General features: G+C 49.8%; 1 protein-coding gene across 1 annotated transcript; it reads left to right on the top strand.

Moving 5' to 3' along the window:
* Positions 1-4,340: 4,340 nt before the first annotated feature.
* Positions 4,341-21,750, top strand: CCM2L (CCM2 like scaffold protein). Its single transcript, XM_077872669.1, has 10 exons — positions 4,341-4,473; positions 6,576-6,743; positions 8,859-8,942; positions 9,039-9,222; positions 9,867-10,324; positions 13,556-13,691; positions 15,627-15,690; positions 18,348-18,477; positions 19,260-19,398; positions 20,558-21,750. Exons 1-10 carry the CDS (start codon positions 4,444-4,446, stop codon positions 20,869-20,871), a joined length of 1,707 nt encoding a protein of 568 aa, XP_077728795.1. The 5' UTR covers positions 4,341-4,443; the 3' UTR covers positions 20,872-21,750.
* The last annotated feature ends 852 nt before the right edge of the window (positions 21,751-22,602 follow it).

Genomic DNA, 22,602 nt, shown 5'->3' on the forward strand with positions numbered 1-22,602 from the left:
ATCCTTATCTCCAAAATTACCCCACCTGGTGCTCGTAGCCTCTCCAAACCATTCATCTTCTTGTTTTTGTGAGCCTCTCCTGGCTGCCACCCAACAGCCTTTCTCACTAGTCTCTCATGCAGGTGGAGCCCCATTTTAGGGAGCCTCATCCCAAGTGCTCAGGGAATGTAGCCCCAACCTGGCCCCAGGAGGCAAGTCACAATTGGCCCAAGGCAATGGTTATCAAAACACAGTCCCTAGACCAGTGTTACTGAGAAATTTATTAGAGATGTTGAATCTCAACCCCCACCCAGACCCATCTAATCAGCTACCTGTAGGGTTGAGTGGAGAGCAGCATGTCTTTATAAGTCTTTCAGGTGACTCTGATACTCACTCAAATTTGAGAACCATTGATCCAAGATCATTCCCCCTGACCTAGGATTGGTGGAGGCAGGGACATATGATTCAATTCTGTGTTCTCCAGTATCTATGCTTCCTCTTGTCTATAAAGGAATTTTTAGCTGGGCCCAGTGGCCCCCAGAATAGAAGACTACATTTCCCAACTTCCTTTGCAATTAGGTGTGGCCAAGGAAACAAATTCTAGTCAGTGGGATGTGAACAGAATTTTGTACTGACAGGTATTCTCTTTAAAGGGTGGGGTTGTACTCTCCCTGGCTGGACCATAGCTGTGTCGGAGGTGAAAACAAAATCCCAGTGTGGCATAGCAACAAGATAGGAAGCCTCTGGATCCCAGACCCAACAGTCCCAGGTCTGCTGCCCCGAACTACTCAGGTAATAAAAGAGAGAAACTTCTATTATGTTTAAGCCACCCTTGTGTCTTTGTTACAGCCCAAATATATCCTGGCTAAGACATCTGGTTCCTAGACTCCTAAGGGAAGTCTCTTGAAGCATCTGTGGGACAGGTGTTCCTTCACAATAAAAAGACACAAAAGAAGGGGGAAACCCTTCAGCCCCATCAATGGCTGATGGCATCAAAATCAGGATAATGGTAAATGGCATCAAGTCACTGCAGCCATCTGGCCGACTCTATTAGTTTGCTAGGGCTGCCACAACAAAATACCACAGTGTGAGGGATTTAAACAACAGAAATGTATTTCCTCACAATTCTGGGGGCTGCAAACTGAGATCAAGGTGTCAGCTGGGTTAGTTTCTTCTGAGGCCTCTCTTGTTGGGTTGTAGGTGGCTGCCTTCTGGCTCTGTCCTTATGCAGTATTTCCTCTTTGTGTGTGTACCCCTGGTGTCTCTCTGTGTGTCCGAATTTCCTCTTCTCAGGAGGACACTTGTCAGATTAGATTAGAGCCCACTTGGGATCCCTGGGTGGCTCAGCGGTTGAGCGTCTGCCTTAGGCCTAGGGCGTGATCCTGGAGTCCCGGATCGAGTCCCACATCCGGCTCCCTGCATGGAGCCTGCTTCTCTCTCTCTGCTGCTTTCTCTGCCTCTCTCTGTGTCTGTCATGAATAAATAAATAAAATCTTTAAAAAATATATTAGAGCCCACCCGACAGCCTCCTTTTAACTTAATTGCCACTTTAAAGGCCAGCCTTATTTCTGAAAACAGCCACATTCTGAGGTCCTAGGTGTTAGGGTCTCAACATATAAATTTAGGGGGACATAATTCAGCCCATAGCAGTAGCACACTAGAAAATGTATGGAACTTGATGCCATTTTGGGCTCCTCGATTAACCAGCCCTGAAATCACTTCCCTTTGGACTTGTCTTGAGAGGTAATACATTTTCCTAATTGTCAAAGCCCTTTGATTGGGCTGTCTATTCTTTGCAGCCAAAAGCATCACAATCCAGACACTGTGTGTTTGCTCAAGCTGTTTCCCCTGCCTAGAGTGACCTTCCTTCCATATGTCCTTCAAGGCTTGGCTTGAATATAATGGGGCTTGGTGAATGGCTCCTGATCCTGCCTTCCTCCAAATAAGTCACTTGGGCCATATCAGAGTTTTTGCGTATATACGTCTTTCTCTCTAGCCAGATCAGGGTCAGCATATGCACTGTATACCTGCCGCCACATTCCCACCTCCATGGCAGGCACTGATAATCGATCCCTTTTTCATGCTGAGAGTAGATCTAGTTTTTATAATCTATATAGAGCTCTGGGCAGCCCCTCCCAATCAACTGGAGATGGCTAAAAAAAGATGAATCCTATTTGCCACAACTATTAAGTTTTCAAGAACAAGGACTTTGTTTTACTCATTTTTTTGATGCACAAGCTGTTTTTTTTTTTTAAGATTTTATTTTTAAGTAATTTCCACATCTAATGTGGGGCTCGAACTCGCAATCCCAAGATCAAGAGTCACACATGCCACCAATTGAGCCAGCCAGGCACCTTAATTTTTTTTAGATTTTGCTTATTATTTATTTGAAAGAGAGAGCACCAGTGGGGGTGGGGCAGCAGGAGAAGGAGAAACAGGCTCCCTGATGAGCAGGGAGCCAGTCTCTGGGCTCAATCCCAGGACTCCGAGATCAAGACTGAGCCACCCAGGTGCCCTGCCCCCTTTTTTTTTTTCAAGTTTATATTTAAATTCTAGTTAGTTAACATATAGTGTAATATTACTTTCAGGAGTAGAATTTAGTGATTCATCACTTAAGTATAATACCTAGGGCTCATTACAACAAGTGCCCTCCTTAATACCTGTCACCCATTTAGCCCACCACCACCTACCTCCCCTCCAGCAACCCTCATTTTTTTCTCTACAGTTTAAAGTCTCTTGGGGTGCCTGGACAGCTCAGTTGGTTAAACATCTGACTCTTGATTTCAGCTCAGGTCATGATCTCGGGGTTGAGGGTTGTGGGATTGAGCCCCTCTTCTGGCTCCACACTTAGTGGGGAGTCTGCTGGGGATACTCTCCCTCTGCCCCTCTTCCCACTCATTACACTTTCTCTCTAATAAATAAATTAATAAATGTTCTTAAAAAAAGCATCTCTTATGGTTTGCCTCCCTCTCTTTTTTCTTTCCCCTATGTTCATCTCTTCCATTTCTTAAATTCCACATATGGCAACATTTTTATGGCTGAGTAATATTCTATTGTGCATATATATGTGAATATATAGTATATACTGTGTATATATATAATATACACAGTATATATTATATACATATATATATATGTACACAACTTCTTTATCCTCACAAACCAATTTTAATAATCAATGTTACCATCATATATCTTCTGTTCCCATTTAATCTCTGCAACAGCCTTATGAGGCAAGCATCATCATTATCTTGCTTTTGACACATGAGACTCTGGGGCTCTAAGAAATGAACCTGTTCAAGGTCATACACATTTGAACCTATATCCACCTGTCTCCACCTACTTCTACTGACATTTACTAAACACTTGACCTGTTCGTGGCCCTGGGGTAGGCACTGCAGGGAATGCAAAGAGAGTTTGCTATTTCTAGCCGCATTCAGAACATTTCTTGTTCTATTTGATATTCCCAGCACTTCAGTGATACTTGGAGTTAGTTCAGCAATAACAGAAGTCCCCACTACACAGATAGGGAAACTGAGGAATTCAGGACTTGCTCAAGTTGTTAAGTGGGAGTTTCGGTGTCTGAAGCAGTCAGAAATTGGGTTGTACATCCTTGGCCTCTTCCTGTCGGCCTGGCAGACTGATGGGGATCTCACTTCCTGCTGCTGGGACATGAAAACCGGATACAGGGGAACAGGAGGGAGTGGCTCTGTGAGCTTACTCTAAACAGCCTGGACCGTTTCCCCAGATGAGCACTGAGCACAGAACACCCAAAGGGAAGGAAGTGGGGAGTGAGTGGTTGGAGGCTCCAGCGACCCTCACACCAGAGGCAGTGCAAAGCCCATGAATACTGCCTTCCTTAACAGTAATGATTAATTTTTAAAATCACAACTAGCTTGGACACGGTATTCTATTGTTTAGGAAGCATTTTTCCTACCCACTCTTGCATTTATCTCTCACCACAGCAGCCAGAGAGGGAGACAATGTTTATTCCTAGTTCATAGAGAGGAGGGGGCAACCGAGGCTGTGCAAGCCAGAACTGACTTGCCTTGCCAAGGTCACACAACAAGGTCAGTGGCAGAAGTAGGGTTGGAATTTGGGATTCTCAGACTCCACATGGGGGGAGGGGGGAGGGGGGAGGCAAGAGGGCCTTCCCCAGCCTTACTCAGTTCCCAAGACTGCTCAACAGCAAGCCTTCTGGATGGAGGCTTAAGGCATTCTCCCCATGTCGGTTGCTCAGGCTGGGCTTCCTTCCATTCTTCAGCTTCAGAGGCCCAAGCCTGCGTTCTAGCCTGCCTCCAGCCCCCCACCTCTCTGCTCGCTATCATGCATGGGCAGGCGGGGCAGGAACTCTGGGGCTGGTGGAGTTTCCGACCAGGCAGGAAAAAGAACAAAGGAACTGCGTAGGGGAGAGGGTGGAGGGGATGGCCAGGAGGGTGGCAAAAGTGGAGGCGACACTTCACCATGGAATATGAAGTCAAGAAAGGAAAAAAGGTAGGTGGGAGGTTGGGAGGGATGCAGGGTAGAGAAATGTCCCTGGAGCTGGTAAAGGTGGAAGCTAGGGGTGGGGGCTATGGGTAGTGAGTGGCGGGAGTAAAGTCTTCTCATCTGAAAAGACTGTCCTTTCCACCCTTGGGCAGTCAGACATTTGGGCTCAAGCTTCCTAACCTGTTTCCCCACTCTGAGTGGCATCTGCCATCCCTGGAATAGACAGACAAGCACCTTACAGGGGAACCCCACCAGACAAATTGCTTTGGGAGATACTCCCAACCTGCCTCCATGGCTTTCCTGAGGGCTCCTCAGACAGAGAGACAAACAGACACCCAACATACCCATTCTTTTGCTTCTTACCTCCCCAGACAGAAGGACCTCAGCCAGGGCATTTCTGTGCTATAAGGCTGCCTATCCAGGTTGAGACACCTACCTGCTCCCCTGCTGGGTTCCAGTCTAGCCTGCCCCCTCCCCATCTTTATGCCAAGACAGCTCTGCTCCTAAGGCCTCAGCCTGAAGCTCATTCCCCCCAGCCTCTAGATCCTCATGCCTCCCCACTATCAGTTTTCTAGTCTGGGTCCATGGGCCCCTCACCTGGTTGTCTTTGTCATTCAGGAAGTCCCTCGGATTCCAAATCCCCACCCCCACCCCCACCCCCATGCATTCCTATCCTCCAAGAAACCTGGGTCAGGCTGGTCTAAAGGGCTCCCGTGTGAATCATGAAGGCTCACAAGGGAGTCACAACATAGTGCTTCTTCTCTCTGGGTTCATACCTTCTCCGGATATTTACTGAGCACTTTTTTTTTCATTTATATTTATTTATTCATGAGAGACACAGAGAGAAAGACAGAGACATAGGCAGAGAGAGAAGCAGGCTCCATTCAGGGAGCCTGATGCGGAACTTGATCCTGGAACCCCAGGATCACGCCCTGGGCCAAAGGCAGGTGCTAAAGCGCTGAGCCACCCAGCATCCCTACTGAGCACTTATTATGTGGATATTTACCAAGCATCATGCCTGGTACTAGGGACCATATAGTGGTGAGCAAAGTCAAACAAGGTCCCTGCACCCTCTCTGGAGCTCACAATATAGTGGGGAAGGGAGCTCTTAATTTTTTAAAAAAGATTTTAAAATTTATTTGACAGAGAGAGAGAGCACAAGTAGGGGGAGCAGCAGAGGGAGAAGGAGAAGCAGGCTCCCCGCTGAGCAGGGCTCAATCTCAGGACCAGCCCTTGTAGTCCCCCAGGGGTTTGCATGTGCACATGCCCTCTGCCTGAACACCCTTTTCTGGATCATCTGTTCTCATATCTCAGAGCTCCAGATACTCCAGCTAGGCTCCAAGACACTGCTTTTCACATCTGAACTGGGCATGTGTCAGAATCACCTGGAGTGTTTGTTAAAACCTGGATTACTGGGTCTCACACCCTCGCTCTGATCCAGCATATCTAGGATAGAATGGTAGAATGTGCATTTCTCCTAAGTTCCCTGGTGCTGCTGCTGCAGATCCAGGGATCAGACCCACTGAGAACTGCTCTAAAGTAGTGCTCACAATTTCCGGCAAGATTTAGATTCTGTTGGGCCTCAGTGGAGCTCTGCAATTGGCTTCTTGAACCTTGCTATAGGCCCTGTTTTATGCAGGTGCCTGCTGGATTCTCCTTAAACGTACTTATTAGCTGTTTCCAATTTAGGGAAAAGCACAGGGAATTGCATAACAAATCCCTGTGCCCTTACCACTCTGCCACATTAAATCTGACCATTTTTCTTATTTGCCCCAGCCTAGACCCACTCCTTCAGTCTGGGCTGGGCCTGGGCAGGCCCTCCACCCTCCCCTGGGTGTTTAGAATGGAGCTTTTAGAGCCAGACTGCACTCATGGTTCTACCACTAGTGACTGGATCAGCTAGTTCCCTCTCTGAGGCTTAGTTTCTCCATCTGTGAAATGGGGCTCACAGAGGTACCCCTTCTGCAGAGTCCATGAGAATTAAATTATGTACCATGTAAATAAGCAAAATGCTGAGTGAGGAAGTGCGGAAAGTGCTGGAGAAAGTCAGCAGCTGTTATTACTGTTGTTTCTCACCCCCATCTCTCCACCATCCCACCCCCTCCCAGGGCTTCGTATCCCCCATCCGGAGGCTGGTGTTCCCCAAGGCGGGGCGCCGGGCTGCCTTTCGGACCAGTGTGAGTCGCCGGCCTCTGCACTCGATGCCCCTTTATCCTCCTGACTACCTCATCGACCCTCAGATCCTACTGTGTGACTACCTGGAGAAAGAGGTCAAGGTACATCGTGGAATGAGGGGACAGGTGGGCAGAATCTTGGGGTGAGGAGTCAAGGAGGGGTCCTCAACTCTCTTAGGGTCCCTGGCTGAGTCTGCAAATGAAGCCGACACCGACAAACAGATTAACGGGAGAAGAGTGTCACATTTTATTTTATTTTAAAGATTTTATTTATTTATTCCATGATAGTCACACAGAGAGAGAGAGGCAGAGACATAGGCAGAGGGAGAAGCAGGCTCCATGCAGGGATGCCCGACATGGGACTCGATCCTGGGACTCCAGGATCGCGCCCTGGGCCAAAGGCAGGCGCTAAACCGCTGCGCCACCCAGGGATCCCAAGTGTCACATTTTATTAAATGTTAACATGCCCATGAGAGCCTTCACAAGAGAATGAAGACCCATTCATTGGGTGACTAGAGCAGGAAGCTTTTATACCTTCTTTTTTTTTTACTTTTTTTTTTGCTTTTATATCTTCTTGACAAACAATACATTTTTGAAGAACTGACAAGGCAGAGGATTTGGGCTAGGGGAGAAAAAAGGTGAAGAAATAACAAGGTTTGTTTAAACAGCCTTCTAGGTCCTAAATTCCTTGTGTCTGGTGAGAAGGAGGTCTCCCTCCAGGTATAGGGAGGGTATGTGTCTTCTTTCAGGGAAGAAGGGTAGGGGGTGAGGGAAGGTCACAGTGACCTCCCTGCTTCTACAGTTTTCTTCAATTCCATCAAGCTTAAGATATTCGACATGCCAAGGTGCCATATTTTGGGGTAATATGTTCTGGATCCCATCAGAAGAAACTCTGTACCTCTCCCTCACACCAAGCCCTGACCAGCCCTGCCTCACACAGGGGAGGCTTAGGGGAAAGAGACCTGGGTTCAAGGCCTAGCTCCTGCCTTATGCTGTGGACCCTCAGCAAATGATCTCCAGCTGCTCAGCCTCAGTGTTCCCATCTTGAGATGGGGCTCAAAACCTACCCACAGGGGAAAGCAGGTGGGAAAAGCCATACCTTCCTGTGAGATTTCACCACAGTAATGACAGCAGATCAACTTGGTAAAGGAACCCAAATCAGCAAGCCAGAGGGGACTGAGGTTGTTGGAGAGTTTTACTACTGTTTCTTGAGCACCGTGAAGGAGCAATAGAGAATCCTCACTACCCAAGGAGGATTGATATGGGGGTAGGAGTGTTAGATTTGGCAAAAATAGGCTGCCTGGTTAAATGTGAATTTCATTTATTTATTTTTTAAAGATTTTATTTATTTATTCATGAGAGACACAGAGAGAGAGGCAGAGATATAAGAAGAGAGAGAAGCAGGCTCTCCGCAAGGAGCCCAATGTGGGACTCCATCCTGGACCCCAGGATCATGCCTTGAGCCAAAGCCAGATGCTCAACCGCTGAGCCACCCAGGAATCCCTAATGTGAATTTCAGATAAGCAATGAGTATTTGTTGAGTATTACTATGTCCCAGATATTGCATGGGGCTAAAAGCACTTGTAAAAAAATTGAGAAAGTAGGACACCTGGCTGGCTCAGAGTGGTTGAGCATCTGCCTTTGGCTCAGAGTGTGAACCTGGAGTTCTGGGATCGAGTCCCGCATTGGGCTCTTGCAAGGAGCCTGCTTCTCCCTCTGCCTGTGTCTCTGCCTCTCTATGTCTCTCATGAATAAATAAATCAATCTTTTTTAAAAATTGAAAAAGTATTCACTGTTTACATGAAATTCAATTTTAACTGACATCTTGTATATATGGAGGGTAAAGCTAACCAATAACTCCATTTAAAAATTGGGGACTGAAATTCCATAGAGAATAAAAGAAGAAAAACGTTTGGTAGAAGAACAAACCTGAAAATTTTAAAAAGTTAATTTCTTACACTGAAGAACATTAAAGTTTGTGATAACATTGCGTTATAACTAAGAATGAATGAAGAATTATTATATTGATTTGGGGCATCATTATTTTGGGTCTGGCTTCTGTGACCACCTTAACAGTTATTATCAGGTTATTGTTAATTCAGAGATTTCTATTTCAGTCTATAGACACTGGGTCAATGAGGAGTTCTGGGTTATCCAAAGCTTCAAGGTGACCTCTCTGTGCCCTTCTCCCACCTCCACCCCCCATTTCCTATCCAGTTCCTGGGCCACCTCACCTGGGTTACCTCCTCACTGAACCCCTCCAGCCGCGACGAGCTCCTGCAGCTGCTGGACACGGCCAGGGTGAGGTCCTGGGGAGGGTCAGGGCTGGGTCTTGGCCCCTTCTTCCTCTCCCACCTGAGCCCCTGGGGGACCCAAGAGATCCGCCCCGCCCCGCAGCAGTTGAAGGAGCTGCCGCTGAAGACCACGGCGGAGCAGGACAGTATCCTGAGCCTGTCGGCCCGCTGCCTGCTGCTCACTTGGCGCGACAACGAGGAGCTAATCCTGCGCATCCCCACGCATGAGATCGCCGCCGCCTCCTACCTGCAGGACGACGCGCTGCACCTGCTGGTGCTTAAGACCGGTAGGTACAGCGGGCTGGGCCCGGCCGGGGCAGGGCCGGGAGGTGAACCGGGAGAGAAAGGGCCCAGCGTCTAGTTTTGGGAAAGGCGTGACTTGGGGCGGGGAGGAGGCGGCTGGCTGAGCATGGATGGTGTGCGATGGAAAAGGCCTGACCGCACGGCTGAGGGCTGACCCTGAGACTAAGGGCCGGCCCTGGCCATATACGCGAGAAGACGTGGCCCAGGGCTAAGGCTGAAGCTGAAGGGTGGATGGCCTGGCCCACCAGCCTGAGGCCAGGTGGCGGAGCTGGGAAGGCTGGAGCAGCCCAAATTCTGGGACCTGAAGTTGAAGGGCGAGGTGAAGCAGAGCGAGACCTCGGCGGTCTGAGAGCTCGGGCGAGCGGCAGGGTCTGCCCTGGGGGCGGAGCCTGAGCCGGGGGCGTGGCCATACGGCGGGGAGGCGGAGCTCCCTCCTGGGGTAGTGGCCGGACAGGTCAGACCCCGAGCGAGACTAGGGTGGAGCCGAGGCCCGGCGCGAGCCCCAAGAGTCAGGGCACCCCGGGGGGCGGGCGTGGCCTCCAGCCTTGAAGGCAGAGGTGGGGCGAGGCGCGGATGGCCCCCAGCTGGTGTCGGAGGGGGCTCCTGACCGCCATCCCGCCTCTCCTAGGTCTGGGCGTGGACCCGGTGCCAGCCGGCGTAGACGCCAGCCCCGGCGGCGCTGGGCGCGACCCGGGCCCGCCGGGCGCGGCGCCCGAGAAGCGGCGGGGGGGCACCACGGAGCGGCGCCACACCATCTGCAGCCTGGACTGGCGGATGGCGTGGGGCGGGGGCGCGGGCGCGGAGGCCCGGGCCGGGGGCGGCGGCGGCGGCAGCCTGGAGCGCCAGCGCGCCGGGGCGCGGGCGTCGGGCAGCTGGGAGCGGCGGCAGACGTTCAGCGGCAGCTGGGAGCGGCGGCACGCGGGCGGCGGCGGCGGCGCGGGCAAGCCGGGTGGCAGCTGGGAGCGGAGGCAGGCGGGCGGCGGCGGCAGCTGGGAGCGGCGCCACCCGGGCTCCAACCCGCTGGACCCGCGGGACCCCAGCCCCGACGCCTATTGCAACCTCGTCATCCTGGCTGTGGCCAACAGGGTGAGCCGCGGGCGCCGGGAGCCCCTGCGTCCTGCCTCCCCCGCGCGTCGGGGGTTGGAGGGCGTCGCCCCGCCCCGCCCCGCCCCGCCCCGCCCCGCCCCGCCCGGTTCCGGGGGTCTACCCTGGCCCCGGGGCCCTATCGAGGACTTCAGGTACTACCTGTGTGCCCACGACGCCAAAGGGCTTCTGATCTCCAGCCTGGACGCCTCCCCCTTGTCGTTCCAATGATGAAAACTCAAAATAACCCAAACAGACTTGATCCAACCCCTCCTCCAGCCCTGCTCCTTCTCCCACGTCGTAGATGCGGCCACTACCCCAGTAACAACCACGAGGACACTAATTACCAGTACGAAGGGAATGCGGCCCATGCCAGACCAGGAACCAGCATTAACACATTTCATTCTCTCACCAACGCCTAGAGGCAAACATTACAACCATCTCCATTCTGTAGAGGAGGAAACTGAGACCCAGAGGCTAGGTAACTTGTGGAAGGTCACACAGGAAGCAGGTGACGGTTTCAACACTGGGACCCAGAAAGTTCAGAGCCTGTGCTTTTGTTAACTATGGCAGTCATCCAAGGCAGAAGTCTTCCATTCTTGCCTTCCCTCCCCTCCCCCCATTCTCCATATTCCCCCTTGCTTTTATTCTTTTGACCATCTTTACTGAGCATCTTTATTGTCCTAGACATTGGGCTAGGTGCTATGGATGCAGAGATGGACAACACCTATTTGGTGCCCTCCCTTAGGGAGCTCACAATCTATCAGACACTTTCAAGTCCTGAGCTGTCTAAACTTTGCCTCTGGCCCTGAGTCCCCCATCTTCCCTCCCGCCCCCCCTCCCCCATATATATCGCAGTGAACAAAACCATCTCCTGGCATCTAAAACTCTGAGAACTCACCAAATTTTATCTCTCAGCAAATCTCCAGACACGTTTCTCCAATCAGCCTCTCCATTCGGTGGGCTAATGACCATCCCAAACCTAAAACACCCAAAGCTATGCAGCCAATCTTCTCCCTCAAACCTGCTCCTCTCTTGGTTTCCCTGTCTTAATTAATGGCAACTCTGTCCTTCCCTCACTCAGACTAAAACCTCCCAGAGATTCGTAGCCCCTCTCAATCTCACACAACACATATCCATTCTCTCAGCAAACCCTGTTGGCCTTATTTTTAAAATATATTCCAAACCTATCTACTTCTCCCCACCCTCCACTGTTCCCGCCCAGGCCCATGCCCCAACTTCTATCATCCAGATCATTCATCTAGATCATGGATTTGGCTCTTCCTTATAATCTGTTCTCCCCAGGCAGAGCAGCCCTGCTAACACATTAGTCACATCATATCACTGCTCAAAATCTTGCCATGGCTCCCCATTTCACTGGAATAGGAGCTAATGTACTTACAACTGCTGATAAGGCCACCCACCTTCTAATGGTGGCTGAAGCCTCATTCCTCTCTGTCCTCATCTCTTTCTACATGCCCCTTTATGCACTCCAGTCCAGCCAGACTGGTCTCCTTGTAGAGTGCAAGAGATCTGTGCATTTTGGATGGTTCACTATGGTATCTCCAACACCTAAAACCGTGCCTGTCACATGATAAATATTGAATGAGTGGATGAAGTGATGCATAGTATATTATTATACCTTGTGTTGGAGACCAAGAAGAAAACAGATTGTAGTGATAATGAGGAAGGAGATCCATTTTCCATAGAGAAAGTGAGTTTGTGCCTTTTAAACTGAAATATGAAGGGGAGGAAGGAGTCTGCAAGGTGAAGAGCCAGGAAAATGAATTCCTGGCAGAGGGAACAATGTACCCAGTTATCTTACTAGGACTGTGAGGGCTTTAGGGTACAGACTTCATCTAATTCACCCTTAAGACCCCGGAGTCTGGCCCAGTGCCTAAAATAGGACTAAATGAGAATTTGCAAAATGAGTGAATAAATAAAGAGTTGCTTTTCAGGAGTATTGGATTCTCTGACCTCCTATCAAAGGCATTGTGGTCCTGAGCAGGGTACAGGAATTAGGGTCAAAAAACCTGAGTGCTAGTAGTAACCAATAATAAGCACTTGTTGTGTGAGCTGGGTGACTGACTTAGTCACTGTAAGCTTCAGTGCCTTCAACTATAAAATAAGGATACTCTCTTCCCTGTTTGTTTTGTAGGGTTATTGTAAGGATCAATCTTGCCTCTCCAGGGTTACATTTTAATTTATATTCCCAGCTTTTTAGAGGAACAAAATAGGAAATGGTACCATGAAGATGGTCTCATCAGTTATTGTCTTTCTGGGTTTCTTCCTTAAAGACATAAAGAGGTAAATTAGAAAGACAAATTCCTCTTCAAATTTGTAGTCTTGAAAAACTTTCACCCAAGAATTGAAATTCATGCCTTCTATCAGAAACTAAAGTTTAGGGATCCCTCGGTGGCTCAGCGGTTTAGCGCCGCCTGCAGCCCAGGGTGTGATCCTGGAGACCGGGGAGTGAGTCCCACGTCAGACTCCCTGCATGGAGCCTGCTTCTCCCTCTGCCTGTGTCTCTGCCTCTCTCTCTGTGTGTGTCTCTCATGAGTAAATAAATAAAATCTTAAAAAAAAAAAAAAGAAACTAAAGTTTAGGTATTCATCCTACTTCCATTTTTGCCCTGGGTGCCAGGAAGTTCATATCTAAATATGGCATCCAGTAGTAGTAACTATTTTGAACCTAAAATTTTCATACGTGTAATTCTTTCTCCTCTTGGTAGGTATCAGGAGTCCTGGGTTCTAGTCCTGACTAATAACTTCACCTCTCTAAGCCTCAACTTCCTATGGTAAATTTAACTAAACTAGGGCTTATTTTACTTTATTTTATTTTTTAAAGTAGGCTCCATGCCCATTGTGGAGCCCAACATGGGGCTTGAACTCACAACTGTGAGATAGAAACCTGAGCTGAGATCAAGAGTTGGATGTTTAACCAATTGAGCCACCCAGGTGCCCCTAGGGCTTATTTTAGATAAACTTTAGGAGGTCCTATGAATCTCCCAGAAATTTGGGGTACATTTTTCAGAGCAGAAGACTTAGCATTGCTGCTGGGCTCTTTAAAGGAGCCCAAGACCCAGAAGGTGAATGGGGAATGCCCTCCAAGTCGATTTAAAGGTGTCCATAGGTACGTGTGCAGCCCCGCAAGCCTCCTCACACTGTTTAAGGGAGCAGTGGTGTCCTGGGTACTGGAGAGGCCCAGAGTGCTCTGTCTTCCTACCTGTGCCAGGATGCTGCCGAGGAGTCCTGTGCCCTCATCTGTCAGGTCTTCCAGATCATCTACGGGGACCAGAGCATTGAGTGCGTAGACCGAGCCGGCTACCACTACACGTCCACACCTGAGCGGCCGTGGCTCTGCAGCCGCAGTGAGTACTGGAACTCCTGGCCGCCCCTCCTGTGAACCATCCCAAAAGGCCAGGGGTGGGGGGCCTGCCCCAGGACTCAGGGCCAATGAACCGTTAGGGGTCCCGATCTCTACAACAATTACAGTGTACCCCACCCCTCGCCCTTATGTGGTTAAAATAAAATGTCAGTTTTCATGATGACCTCAAACTTAGCTTCTGGGCATTCCGGTGGCTCAGTGGTTTAGCGCCGCCTTTGGCCCAAGGTATGGCCCTGGAGACCCGGGATGGAGTCCCACATCGGGCTCCCTGCATGGAGCCTGCTTCTCCCTCTGCCTGTGTCTATGCCTCTCTCTCTGTGTCTCTCATGAATAAATAAAATCTTTAAAAAAAAACAAAAACAACAACAACAAAAAACTTAGCTTCCTCACAGATGTTCTGGTTGCCAGATTCAGAATGAGCCCCTCAAAGCTGAACTCTTCTCCTTTCTTTCATTTTTGATGTCCTTGCTTTGCAGAAATCCAGGCACATGCATTGTGTGTTTACTGAGCTGTCTCGCTCCACTAGGAATCTAGGTCAAAGCAAACATATCCAGGCCCACTCTTGAATGTAATCAAGGGCTAGAATGAGAAAGAAACTAATAGAGGCATTTATTGAGCAACAACTATGTGCCAAGCACAGTCTTATTCAATGTGCCCAACTCTTATTTAATCCTCATAGCAATCTGGTTGGTACTATTTGCCACTATATCCCCCATGCCTAGCACAGGACCAGGGACATCACAGATGCTCAAGAAGTATTGTTTGAATAGATAAAAGAACTCTCTGAAGCCTTATGATTCCAATTTTACAGATGAGGACGTTAAGGCTCAGAGTAGTCAATAAATTGCTCAAGGTCACCCAGCTGGCAAGTGGCAGAATCAGGATTCAAACCCAGGTGTGTCTGATTTCTAAAGCTTCTAAAGCTTTCAGCCTGACTCCCAGGCTGCCTTTGAGGCCACTAAGTGAATTTCCTCAGCCACAGCCCCCTCAGAGCAACCCCTGTCTGCATAGCTCCAGCAACAGAACTCTTTCCTTCCAGAGGCACTCCCATTCATGTGGGACCTGGGGTTTTTGGGAAGTTGAGACAGTTCATCAACTCTCACAGGATGCTGGGTAAATAAATGGAATGAGTCAACAAATATATCAACAAATGCATTCTATTGAACAAATATTTACTGAGCCCCTACCATCACCAGGATATACTAGTGAGCAAAACGAGACATGGCACTTCTCTCATAAGGCTTGCATTGTTGAGGTAAGCCCACAGCAATTAAATAGCTATACAAATAAACTGTAGTCTCACGTTGTACTCTGAGAACACAGACTGAGGAACCAGCCTCACCTGGGAAGTCAGGGGGGTGTCCGAAGGAAGTGACAACACATAAGACAAGATCAGAAGGGTAAGGCCAGAGATGTTAATAGGGCTGGGTGCAGAGCAAGTTCTCTGTAAATGGTGCTTCCATTCTCTCAAGATTTGGGGTTCTTCCCCTCAAAGTTCCTTTTTTCTTCTTGCCTCAAACACAGTTTTCAAAACATTACCTCACCTGTTCCCTCACCTGCTATCCCCAAGACTCTCACGAGGCAGGCAGGAAAGTGGTATTGTCCCAACCTTGGGGAAGTTGAGGGCAAGGAGAGAAGAGGTGAGTTGCCCAAGGTTGGCTGTGTATTGGTGGTGGAGGTAGGATTCATGGTCCAGATCTTCCAGTGGCTGCCTAATTTCACTCAGGGTAAAAGCTAACATTCTGACAATTGCTTACAAGGCCAGATATCCAACAAGGACATCCCTTGTCCTTACAAGGCCAATTGCTCCAACCATCATCCCAACCACAGGGCCGGGCTGAGGTTGAGGCCTCGGGGAGCTGGGGATGTCGGTCCCTGGCCCACTGTCTCTAACCGCCCCTCTGTCTGTTGACCCCAGGTGAGAGCTGCCGCACGGATGGGACTTACGCCTATGATGCCGACTTCAGCTGCTGCAGCTCCTTGTGGGTACCACCCTGCACACACCCCTCACCCTTGCACAAACAGGGGCTCTCTTCTGGGCATTCTTGAGCTCCCTGTGGGCAAGAGAGAGTGGGAGTAAATGACCCCGCCTCAATTTCTGCAGATGCTCAGCCCAAGAGGGGTAGGTAAACTGACTCCTCCAGGCTTCAGTGAGTTCGGAGGATCCAGACCCAGACACCCTGAGAGGCCCAGGAGATGGACAGAACCCAGAACTGGCTCCATATAGGCCTATAGTTCTTTGCCCGTCATCCAGACATACTGGCCTACAGAGTCCAAATCACAACTGATGCCAAAAAATAATTTTGGTTTACTTTGGTTTTAATTCCATGTAATAGAAAACCCTGCCAGCAAGGCTAGAAAATGTGGGATTAACAAACAAACTCACCTGGGAACATTGTCCAGGGCTGCATTTGGTATGACCAACCCCACCCCCTACCCTCAGCATTGAGGGGGTTCCCAGGACATGGGAATTTTAGTACTAACATCAGGAAAGTCCCAGGTGAACTAGGACAAGGTGGTCATGCTAGTTCTGTAACTAAGGCCTTTGGCTTGACAGGTAGCAGTCTCTGCCAGTAACATATGCCCAATTTTTTTTTTCCTCTCGGTGGCAATATATTTGCCTTCTTAATACTGTGTGCTCTTGGGCCAGTCCTTAAACAACCTGACATCTGCTGGAGAGGTGACAATCATGATAATGACTAATATTTGAGTTTGCTGTGTGCCTAGTGTGCCTAGTGCTGTTCCATAAAGTGCTTCATTTTTTATTTTATTTTTATCTTTATTTTTTTAGTACTTCATTTTTTAAAAAACAAACTCTACCCCCAACGTGGAGCTTGAACTCATGACCCCAAGATCAAGAGTTACATGCTCTACCAACTGAACCAGCCAGGTAAAGCTGGTTTTAAAGTTGGAAAGCGCTTCATTTTTTTAAAAAATCAACATAGCAACATTACAGTGGCTATTGTTTATTTATTGTTTATAGTCCATGGCTCTAAGTGCTGTATAAATAGACTCCTCTAATTCTTATGAAGTCAATTTTTGTCATCCCATTTTACAGATGGAGAAACTGAGGAATAGAGAAGCTAAGCAGCTTGCCCAGGGTCAAGCAGCTAGTAAGTTGTAGGTCTGAGATTTGAGTGTGAGCAGGCTAGCTCCAGGGCCACATCCTCTAAGCATTATGCTACACTGCTTTTCTGTAGATAATAACCCCGATGAACCATCCAAGATGGTTCTGGAACAATTTAGAAACGAGGAGGCAGGTTGACTCTTTTTTTTAGGTAACTTTTTTTTAGAGAGCAGGGGGAGGGGCAGAGGGAGAGAAAATTTTTTTTTAAGATTTTATTTATTTATTCATGAGAGACAGAGAGAGAGAGAGAGACAGAGACACAGGCAGAGGGAGAAGCAGACTCCACGCAGGGAACCCGATGCGGGACTCAATCCTGGGACTCCAGGATCACACCCTGGGCCAAAGGCAGGCACTAAACCACTGAGCCACCCAGGGATCCCGAGATTTTTTTTTTTAAAGATAATTTATTCATTTTGAGAGAGAGAGACTGTGCGGGAGCAGGCGGGTGGCAGAGGGAAAGAGAGAATCCTAAGCAGGATCCACACTGAGCTTGGAGCCCAATGCGGGGTTCAATCCCACGACTGTGAGCTCATGACCTGAGCTGAAATCAAGAGTCAGGCACTTTACTGACTGAACCACCTAGGTGTCCCAGGTTGACTTTATTAGGTAAGATTTATGGAGTATGTAGCATATGCCAGAGACCGTGCTGTGTGGTAGGGTTACAGTGGGGAACAAGAAAAGTTACAGAGCAGATACTTAACAGATGAAGAAACTAAAGTCCCTGATCTTGCATGGTTTATGGTGCAAACACAGTTACAGTGTCTAGCGCAGGAGACAATGAAATCATTATTGAATAGAAATAAGCATTAGTGATAAGCACGAAAGAGAATAAGCCCCTGAGGGTACTGGGGGAGAGGCCATGGAGAGCCTTCCTCGTCTGGGGAGTCAGGAGGGTCTCTCCGAGCTGATGACAGTTGAACTGAGACCCAGAGGAGGAAAAGGGAAGAGTGCCCCAGGCAGAAGGGCAGACAGTACAAGGGTTCTGAAGTAGGATGTATCTTGGTGCATTCGAGAAGCAGCCAGGTGGCCACCATGGACATTGATGGGGCGATCTGGAAAGCCTTGCATGTCATGGCCAGACTTATGGGTTTGTAACCACATTTGACAGAGGATCTAACCCAGTTATGGGGATAGGGGGTCAGGGAAAATTTTGCTGAGAAGGTGATACTTAAGCTTCAATGATGAGTAAGAGTAAGTTGAGCAAAAGATAGGGGGAGAGAAGCATTCCAGATATAGGGAACAGCATGTGCAAAGGCCCAGAGTGAAGAGGTACTTGGAGTATTAGAGAGGAAGAAAGAAGGCAGAGTGGCCTGGGTATACAGAGCAAGGGTGAGGTGAGGCATCAGAGGCAGCCAAGGCCAGATAATGTGGGGCCTTGGAGGCCAAAATGGAATCTAGTTTGAGGCCTCAGGCCCAGAGCATTGGTAGCTATGCTTTCCCTCCTCCACCTGCTGCAGGGAAAGGAGCTGGAGAGAGATGAGTGAGGGCCCCCCTCTCTGCCTGTCTCTGCAGCAACGGCTCCCAGGATACATTTGAAGCGTGTTATAGTGGCACGTCCACGCCCTCTTTCCATGGCTCCCACTGCAGCGGCAGTGACCACAGCAGCCTGGGCCTCGAACAGCTGCAGGATTACATGGTCACGGTGAGCTGGGGCAGGCAATGTGAACAGCACGAGCAAAGGCCTGGGGGCTGGAGAAAGCACGGGGAGTAGTTCAGGAATCATGAGTAACCCTGGACATAACTGAAGCAGATGTTGAAGATCAGGGCAGGACATGAGATTAGGAAAGTAAACTGAGGCCAGCTTGTGAAAGCCTTAGTTAATGTCAGCTAGCATTTTTTTTTTTTTAAGATTTTATTTATTTATTCATGAGAGACACAGAGAGAGAGAGAGAGGGACAGAGACACAGGCAGAGGGAGAAGCAGGCTCCATGCAGGGAGCCTGACGTGGGACTCCATCCAGGGTCTTCAGGATCACACCCTGGGCTGCAGGTGGCGCTAAACAGCTGCGCCACCGGGGCTGCCCAATGTCAGCTAGCATTAATTGAGTGTTTGCTGTATACCAGGCACTGTTCTATGCACTTTTTATGCATTTATTTTAATCCTTTCAATGACCAAAGTGGGAGGTGCCACTATTATCCTCACCATATATAAGAAAAGCAAGGGTCAAGGAGGTTGTCACCCACCCAAGACCACAGAACTGATCAGCCAAGGGGTCAGGATTTGAACTCAGGCAGTTTGAGTCTACATCCCATGCTTAGATGCAGCCCAGAGGGTCTGGCCATCCCCTCCCAACCGCCATAGTCCATGGGAGGATTTCCAAGGAAGTCTTGGCCAAATATACCCTTACAGAGGGCTCTGGGTCTTTTAGGCAAAGGTTGGGTGGGAGTTGCTCCCCAGGACTGATCTTGAATGTTGTTCCTGTAGTTACGGAGTAAACTGGGGCCCCCTGAGATCCAGCAGTTTGCGATGCTGCTGCGGGAGTACCGGCTGGGGCTGCCCATCCAGGACTACTGTGCAGGCCTGCTGAAGCTCTATGGAGACCGGCGCAAGTTCCTCCTCCTTGGTGAGCCCCCTCCCATGTCCCCCAAGGTTAGCCAAGGCCCCTACATGGCCCATGATGCTCCCAATCAGAAATCAGGCTAGAGGTATTCACTTCTCTTCTTTAGCTTCCCATAAAACCAAGATGGTGAAATCCAGGGTGCATTTGAGGAGAAAGGTGCAGAGCAGAGAAGGGAATTGCTTGCAGTCACAGCGCATAAGTAGAGAGCAGTAGTATAACCATTCACCTTCACAGCAAAGCTGGGTGAGGGAATGATTCTCCCCATTTACTTCAGGGGGCAGCTGAGGCTCACAGAGACTAAGGAATTTGTCTGAGGTCACACAGCTGGCAAGGAAGGCTCATAATGACACTAGAGAATGATAATACTAATAGACTCACAGGTATTTTGCAGTTACCCTGTGTCAAGCATCATCTCATTGAATGCTTCACTTCTGGAAAGTAGAACCATATTGCCCCCACATTGCAGATGAGGAAGCTGAGGCTCCACATATTGCAGATGAGGAAGCTGAGGCTCAGAGAAGCAAAGTAAAGTACTGAAGTTGCAGTCACATAGCGCGTGAGCAGAGTTGGAAGCAAAACCCGCTGACTTGTATGGGACACTCAGTGTGTGCTAAGCACCTCCTCACATCCCTACCAGGGGAACAGGTGCCATGATCTCAGTTTTAGAGGCAAGGTCAAGTCAGGCTCAGAGTAGCTATTTTTTTTTTTTTAAGATTTTATTTATTTATTCATGAGAATACACAGAGAGAGGAGAGAGAGAGAGAGAGAGAGAGGCAGAGACACAGGCAGAGGGAGAAGCTCCATGCTGGGAGCCCGACGTGGGACTCGATCCCGGGTCTCCAGGATCACGCCCCCGGCCGTAGGCGGCGCTAAACCGCTGAGCCACTGGGGCTGCCCCAGAGTAGCTATTTAAATGAGGGTCACACAACTAACAAATGGAAAGGTAACCGTTGCAATAACAACACCAACAAGCTAAAGCGTTTATTCTGTGCCAAGCATTAGGTCAGTATTCTCTGGCGCAGAGTCAGGGAATCTGTGCAAGGCCACACAGCCAGCCAGCGGCGGGGTGGGGATTTGAACTCAGATCTCCGGAGGAGGCGATTCCAACGTGGGAGGGGGAGGGCTGAGCCCTGAGGAGACCCCCCATCCCTCGGCCCCGCAGGGATGCGGCCCTTCATCCCGGACCAGGACATCGGCTACTTCGAGGGCTTCCTGGAGGGCGTGGGCATCCGCGAGGGCGGCATCCTCACCGACAGCTTCGGCCGCATCAAGCGCAGCATGAGCTCCACGTCGGCGTCGGCCGTGCGCAGCTATGACGGCGCGGCCCAGCGGCCGGAGGCGCAGAGCTTCCACCGGCTGCTGGCCGACATCACGCACGACATCGAGGCGCTGGCCCCCGACGACGACGAAAGCACGGACGAGGAGGCCCGGGACTGCCCGGGCGGGGGCAACGCGGCTGAAGACAACTACCTGTAGCCGCAGCCCTTGCGGACAGCAGGGACGCACCTGCATCTCGCCGGCTCCCGCCCGTGGGACCTGGGCCCCGGGTCCCTCTCGCACTGGACGCGGACGCGGGCCTCCACTCCCCGGGGCGCGGGGTCCATGGCCTGGGGGCTCCAGGCCCTGCAACACCGAGAATGTGCTGCAGGGGGCGGGACCCTAAAGTCGCGGGCAGTCCCTGAGGCTCAGGCCCCTCTGCCAGACTTCAGCGGGCAGCCCCCTACTTTGTCTGACCGCCTCGGGCGCCGCCCCAGGTCAACCCGTGTTTCCTGCCACTGCCGCCCCTTTCTGGAGGCCAAGGGAGGGATGAGGGGTGGGTGCTTCACCTGCTGGCCGACTGAGAAAAGAATTCCCAGAGCCCACAGATGGCTGCTTCTCCTATTTTACAGTTTGAGAAACTGACGTTCCAAGAAGAGAAAGGAACTTGAGGGAAGGTCCTGTTTCTCCTTCGATATTACCTCAAACTAAGCATACTAAATAGCGTAGAGGGTCTTTTTCAGACTCCAAACAGCAGGGTCGCCCCTCCCCTGATGGCAAGAATTGGATCATCAATCTGAAATAGAGGTTTTTATCTACTGGCAGTTGAGTCAGAAGTAGGTGATGTGCCCCCAGTCCTGGCCCTAAGGCTCTGAACGAGTTGCTTGTTCAGATCTTGGATTTGGGGCCACACAGATCTAGGGCTCCTGCCTGGTTCGTGTTCTCACCTCTTGGTGACATCCATTCCCTAATCTGTGGGATGAGGTGGGCCCCACCCCTGCCACAGAGTGGTTCTGGGGATTAGCAAAAGTCCAGACCTTAGTGCTGGGTCTAGCACATGATAGACACCCAATAAATGCCGTTCACTTCCACATCTAACGCTTTCGGACTTGATCTCCCTGTCTTGCTTGGTATAGTGGGGTGGGAACTGAGTTCGGGGTGGGCTATAAGGAGACCTTGGGGAAGCTAATGAAGAGGAAATAGAACTTGTTTCTCACAGCTCTCTTACACCCTGGCTCTCAGCTCAAGGCCCAAATGAAAAGTACCCAAGACCACAGGCTCCCACCATGGGAGTCCAGGGTAGTTAAAAGGAACCGGATGGTTGGAGAGGTAGAGAAGTCAGCGGAAAGGCAGCATTCAACACAGCCTCAGTAAAGGCTTGGAGGCTAAAAGGAACGAACCCTTAAAGGAGGCCAGAGCCTCACACAGAACTGCTAAATTTATGTATGAAACTTTACAGAGCCTTCCATGGCCAGGCACATGGCACAGGCACAGAGGGTAGGTATAATTATTACCAATTTTAAAGCAATATTAGTATTAGGGCTACATGTCCAGAGTTCCACGATTTATACTCAGTTTGTAGTAAATGGCCATCCCATCATACTTAGTACTTCAAGGCCCCCTAATGTTTTATTTTGCTTTATTTCCCCCCTCTAGCCACACATTCCCCACACTCCTTCCCCTCCCCACTGTGCACACCCACCCTATGTGTTGATGTATGTCCTTGAACATAAAATACACAATGCTTTGTGGGTGTATTTACACTACATGAATGATGTTATGTAAAGATCTCATCCTGTTGCTTTCTTTTTTCACCCATCATATGATTTTTTTTCCATCATATGATTTTTAAGATAAACCCATGCTGCGGTGGGAAAATCTAGCGTATTGCCTCAAATTGCCACAAAGCATTCCAAGCTAAGCTTCCATGGTTTTATTTATCCCTCCTAA

Source organism: Canis aureus, chromosome 26 (assembly GCF_053574225.1).
Source record: "Canis aureus isolate CA01 chromosome 26, VMU_Caureus_v.1.0, whole genome shotgun sequence".
Taxonomy (NCBI): Eukaryota; Metazoa; Chordata; class Mammalia; order Carnivora; family Canidae; genus Canis; species Canis aureus.